The 6,000-nt window shown below is 35.2% G+C and overlaps 1 protein-coding gene across 1 annotated transcript; it reads right to left on the minus strand.

Annotated features, from left to right (window-relative positions):
* Positions 1–3,016: 3,016 nt before the first annotated feature.
* On the minus strand, positions 3,017–4,675 carry RNF7 (ring finger protein 7; the record flags this gene model as incomplete). Its single annotated transcript, XM_009705478.1, has 2 exons — positions 3,017–3,135; positions 4,628–4,675. Coding segments are annotated over 2 exons (167 nt in total), but the record flags the coding sequence as incomplete, so codon positions are not given.
* Between the last annotated feature and the right edge of the window lie 1,325 nt (positions 4,676–6,000).

Below are 6,000 nucleotides of genomic sequence, written 5' to 3' on the forward strand. Positions count from 1 at the left end.
GTACAGCAATCGCTAATTCTGCCAGGTGAATGCAAGCACGGGGCAGCAGGTTACATAAAGGGCTAAATAATGCAGCCAGCAGAGTGAGCAAAACTCAGAAAAGATCAAAGGAAGAAATGCAGAATTCTGCTGGTGGCTTTCCTGAAAATGGTGCCCACAGCAACATATTCATGTAATATCCTGGGTACAGAAAGGTAAGAAAGGAGTTAATAAAAGCTTTAATTTCAGGTCCTAAAATTCAGCAGGGTCTTTTTTACATTTAGCAAGAATGCCACCACAGCTCAAACAGTAGCAGTACAAATGGCTGGTAGTTGGGGACCTAAGGGTCAACTCAAGCTTACACCAGCTATTGCTATATGCGTGTCTAAGCAAATGAAGAAAATACCTAATGTTTATGGTATCTGGATAAGAAAGACACATTCACAGCTCCAAAAATCATTCTGTTCTATTAACTAGAATCTTCTCCGATTTCTATGGAACATAAACTTTCTCTAAAAGAACAAACCTTCATAAAAAGCAAAGTGAAACAGTACGATCTTTAGACACATATTCATTAGTTCAGTCACTTTTGAGAGAAGATTCCAGGTAGATTTGCTGAATTATCCAAATCTGCCCAGCATTCATTGAACAGTGGAGAAAAGTAGATCAGCATTAATCTATTAGCTGATAATGGCTAATTAAGTTAGTGTTACCTACTCATAAAACCATGTGTTTGGGTGAGAAGCAAAACTGAATTATTTTGCATGTACAAGAGGTAAACAAACTCATGACTAAAAATGGGTTCTTATTAAGAACTATGCTAATGGAAAATCAGAGTATGATTTGGAACACAAGAAAATTTCTCTGGTGCAAAGCTCACAGAAAGACTGGGACCTAAGCTAATCTCTAAATCACAGAGAAAATATGCAGGACTTAAAATTCATTACCTTATATTCTAGGTGAACCTCTAACTATGGGTCAACAAGATACTTATAATACACAAATAGATATAGATAAATATCAGCTGCTTTGATTTCAACACTAACTTTCCCAGTACTTTATCTGTGTTAACATCTGTTTGAGCTGATACTTTGGAAGATTTTTCTACAATTATAATTCTTAGCCACTCTTGTCATGCACGTGACATGAACTGAAAGCAGGGTGAAAATTACTTTGGTTCTTTCTGTATCCACCTATAAATCAAAGCAAAATGAAGAAAGAAACCCTCTGATGGGACTAGATGGAACTAACAGAGGTTAGAGGATGGAGCCTGGAACCAAATTCTGGCAGAGAAAATAGGTGGTAGACAAGATACAGTTTAATTTTGACAGATCAAAATTATTTCCACATCCAACCAGATTCTCTTTTGCAATCATTTTAGGAAGCATCCTTTTACACAAACAGAAATACTCCACGACAATGTAAATGCTATAGGCACTTAATTACTACTGTTAACCTATTTTAAATTTGTTATCAATTTTAAGACAGACGTCATTTGGGATAATAACAACCAATATGATACACTGTAACAGTGACACAGGGGATTTTTTGGATCTTTGTGTGTAATGAGACAAAAGCTATATTTAAAAAATTCAAAACATTTTAAAACCAAGATTACAAGTATTAAACAAAAACACAGTAAACTCTGCATGTATGCTTGACGACACAAATGTTACCATTGGAACTACTTTATACAGTGAAGATAAACCTCCTTAAATATACTTAAACCAAACAGAATTAGATAGAAATACATCTGCTGAGAAATGCATTAATCTTAAACTTCTAAGATTATAATTTTGAAGTAAACAATGATATGCATATAGTATTGCTTCAGTTTCACCCAGGATTTATTAACCATTTTATTAAGCCTGAATGTGTTACAGACTTAAAAGCAGTAATTCAACCTCTCTATTAATATATTATAAAACCCCACAGCATATGTTCAGATTAATAGTAATTGCTTTGGATATTTAGGGAAAAGACAGAGGCAAGCACTTAAATATTTGTAAGAAAAAAAAAAAAATCACTATTCATATTAAAAAGATGATATATTGAAGATTTCCACAAAAATGAAACAATGTTTTCTCCCACTTCCAAAACACTGTAACCAATAAAATGATGATAAAGAAATTTCTATTAACTGAATCTTCATGAAGACATAATTAACATTTTTCCCTAGATTTAATTAGTACCTGCTTTCCTTGGGATATTTAAATTATCAGTTTTGTTTGCTTTCTATACAGGTCAGCTAACCAGCGAGACTGTTGACACCCCTAGTTAACTGATATCAAATATGTGTCTTTGTACCAAAAATCTATGGATTAAAAATACATGTCTCCATGATCTTTAACAGAAATACAAATTAAAAAAACTATTAATATGGTTAAATTTTAATACCATGGTTGTAGAAGTCATGTACAGAATATAATACAGCAACAGACTTAGAGATATAACAAACCAAAATTTTCTAAAGTCATAAAGAAAACCTAAATTAGAAATGCTTAGTATAGTGTGATGCAAAAAGCACATAGCAAATGCTTTACACTATTCATTTTAGATTAAAAACCAGAATACTTTCTAAAAAACTCACTGACTGTGTTTTTGTATACAATATTACTTAGAAAACAATTTCTTTACCCTGACAGTAAACTATGCAGCGTATCAGACTTACAGGTAAGGTCACCCTTTCAAATGAATTCCTTTACCTATGCAAAAACATTAAATAAACTGTATTTAGAGGATAATCTGCACCACCACCACACTTCTGTGCTCTGATAGAGTTAACACTCAAATCGTAACAGATACATTAGCTAATGTAGTGTCTCTCTTTTTCCAATTGTGGAAATATCCACAGTAAGACTGACCACTGCCTCCTCGTACAGCAAAGAACGTACAACAAAGTTACATCGATCTGGTAGCAGATGAACTAAATAAATCACGCCCTGATTGACACGTTCTATTCTTTTGTATGAGCATACAGCATAAAACATACACTATTTCAACAAGTTCAACAGAAAAAATCCAAACTTCCAGTGTTTTATTTGCCTATTCTCTGGACTACCCAGTCCTGCTGGCAGAGAGGACAGCGATTATTCTGTTTCACCCACAAGGACATGCAGCAATTGTGGAAGGAATGATTGCATTCTCCCCAAACCACTGAAAGAGAAGAAAGAACATGTTCCAGTCATACTCAGCTGCCCGATCAACACCTACAGCAAAGTCCAAACTACCATTCTCAGATGTTTATAATCACTGCAAGCTTTAGAGACAAAATGGGTCATCACCGATTTATCCACTGCGATGGGATTATTATGGTCATTCTGATGACAGTCAGTTCTCTGTCATAAATTCTTTTATTTATTTCCAATTACAAAAAAAGAAATGTATATATTCTTACCTTCTTGTATAAACTGACACAGTTTTGTGAATTTATGAACACATTTATCAGTTCTGTCCAGGAAATAAGTGCAATGATCTAAGTTCTTCACTTTATCTTCCCCAGTACCAAAATATAGCCAACACACTACTGACTGACTATCACACAAAAGCATATCACCGAATTCTCATCTGAAATGCAGTGTTGAAACTTAAATGTATGATATCGAGGAGGCACAGTTGACACAGCATATAGCCTCAAAATGGGATCTTAGACCATAAGTTATTCACAGGTTACAACTGTTTCAACACAAGAAAAAGGGTTATCTTATTGTCATTCTACTCCTGAATAGTGTTAGTTACTTTGCTTTTTTCCCTTAGTTCGCATTATCCTTATTGGAATACAAGGGTGCCAATCAAAGGAGTATTTTAAACTATGCTTCCCCCCGCCCCCAACTATCTTAAATATGACACTTAGCAAGTCAATTAAGATACCTGGAACAAGAAAATCCTGTTCTCATCAAAATAATCATCAAAACCAACAGTGGATTAAGTTTGAGACAATAAACTTCAAAACACAAAGAACAAGGGCATGGAAAGATTCACCACTGGTTTAAAAGTTGACTTAAAGGTTTCAAGCAAACTCTTTGAGACAATTTTCACTATTTCCAATTTAAATATATCGGAATTAAGTTAAGATTTGTTTTTGCACACATTGGTATGCAACTGAAAGTATGTTTATGTTTGAATAGCATTACAGCCAACTCAAATGATTCCACTTCTTCAAATGAAAAGTGAGCAAACTAGCAACTGCCTCCACTATGTCTGAATTAAGAACAGGAAAAATACCGCTTTCTAACCCAGACACACATTTGTTTCAGAAGAGAGGATTTTTACTGGTATTACCATTGTGTCTTCTGGCATGTATCTCAAGAAAAAAAAGTAGTCTTTTCCTACCCACTTCAAAAAGTGTACATTATGATCTCCTCGATTATGCTCAGGGTGAGAAACTTAAAATCTCTCCGTCGTGTATGTGTTGACTGCAAATTTGAAGCTGTTTTGTTCTACAGCATGTCTGAAGTGAAAACTAATTTTTTTTAGTGCTCAAAAATAAAGCATAAGGTATTACTAACGTAAAAAGATGACACAATGTAGAATGAAACACCAGTCTAGTTTTGAGCATTAATAAAAACAGTATTCCCTTCAAACTTTAAAATGCACCCTACCGAGAGAAGCTTCAATTGAAAAACAAGCGAATGAAATCACTACATACCAACACAGTCTTCTTGTTTGTTTTCAGCTTGACATCTAAGACAGGCATCTGAAAGTAAACAAGAACAAGACTCAATTTGATTCTTAGGATTCCACCTTAATATAAACTCTAAAACCAATTTACAAAGGTAAAAATCCCAAGTTTTGATGTCTAGTTCAGCCCTTTAAATACCGCCCCCATAATTTTAAAACGGTGCACGTGACAACAAAATACACATCTGAAAGAGATCAGAAGGACTACAAACTGTTCAACAAGTTTTGTTTATTTTCCATTGCTTTGGTATTTTCATAACTTCTGCTGAAAAAAAGCCTTCTACATTTTGTAGAAATAACAACCAGCAGATTCGTGCCAAGGCACTCAGGCATATTAAGACCAGAGCAAGCAGAAAGCCAAACCCTAATTACAGGACTTTGTTTTTCAGATGTCAGCATCTCCTTTTAAGGAAATCATTCACAATTTTGATTTTTTTTAAGGCTGTACATCTCTCACCACAACCCCCACCTCCTCCTACTTTTTATATAGTAGTTTTCCTTAGTAAGTATCTGCATGTAATTTTCACAAGTCACATACACATGCAAACATATTGGTCAATTTGATAATATAAATAAATAGGTAAACATGAAACAACATCAAATTAAAAATATTTATCATCTTTATGCACCCCAGTCTGTGGCTATAGGACTGGATGGTAGGTTCAGGACTCAGTAAGACACAGAAGTGACAACTTCCAGGCTTGGCACTGTGCCACACACACAGAGTGGAAAAACGCCTGTTTCTCCTTTGCCCTGACATGGGCTGTCATAGACATATGTGCACATACCACACACAATAGAAAGTGTTCAACTATTATGGAGGCAAACACATCTTCACCTCCTCCAAAGAAAAGGTGATAGTTTAAACAAAAGCATCCTGCAGGTTCGACCTGGCCTACATGTCACTAGTTGGACCATATTTTCATTGAAGACAGAAACATAATATGCTACAGGAATTTAGATTTCAGTATGTTTGCTTTTTCTGCCAGATACAGCCAGTACTTCTATTTTAGATTCATCTGCCCAGACATTCCTCATTTTCTCAGGTTAGAAAGAACAAAGGAGGACAGAAACTCTGAAATAGTTGCCCTTCCCTCACTGAGATAAAAGTAAGGTGATAAATAAAGTCTCCTGTTGTCTGTTCCTGTATTTCCACAGCATTTAAGGGCCAAGTGCAAGGAAGATTCAGCCCAACTACTTCAACTTGTATCATGGTACATCGAAGCAAATTGATGTGGGGTCACCTCAATATACAGGGCAGTAAGCTGTGGCAGACTAGTAGACACTAGAAAAGCAGCTTTCCTATCCTAGCCCTAGATTTGCAGTTTCAGAGAAGCAGCA

This window comes from Cariama cristata, unplaced genomic scaffold (genome assembly GCF_000690535.1).
Source record: "Cariama cristata isolate BGI_N322 unplaced genomic scaffold, ASM69053v1 scaffold44538, whole genome shotgun sequence".
Classification (NCBI taxonomy): domain Eukaryota; kingdom Metazoa; phylum Chordata; class Aves; order Cariamiformes; family Cariamidae; genus Cariama; species Cariama cristata.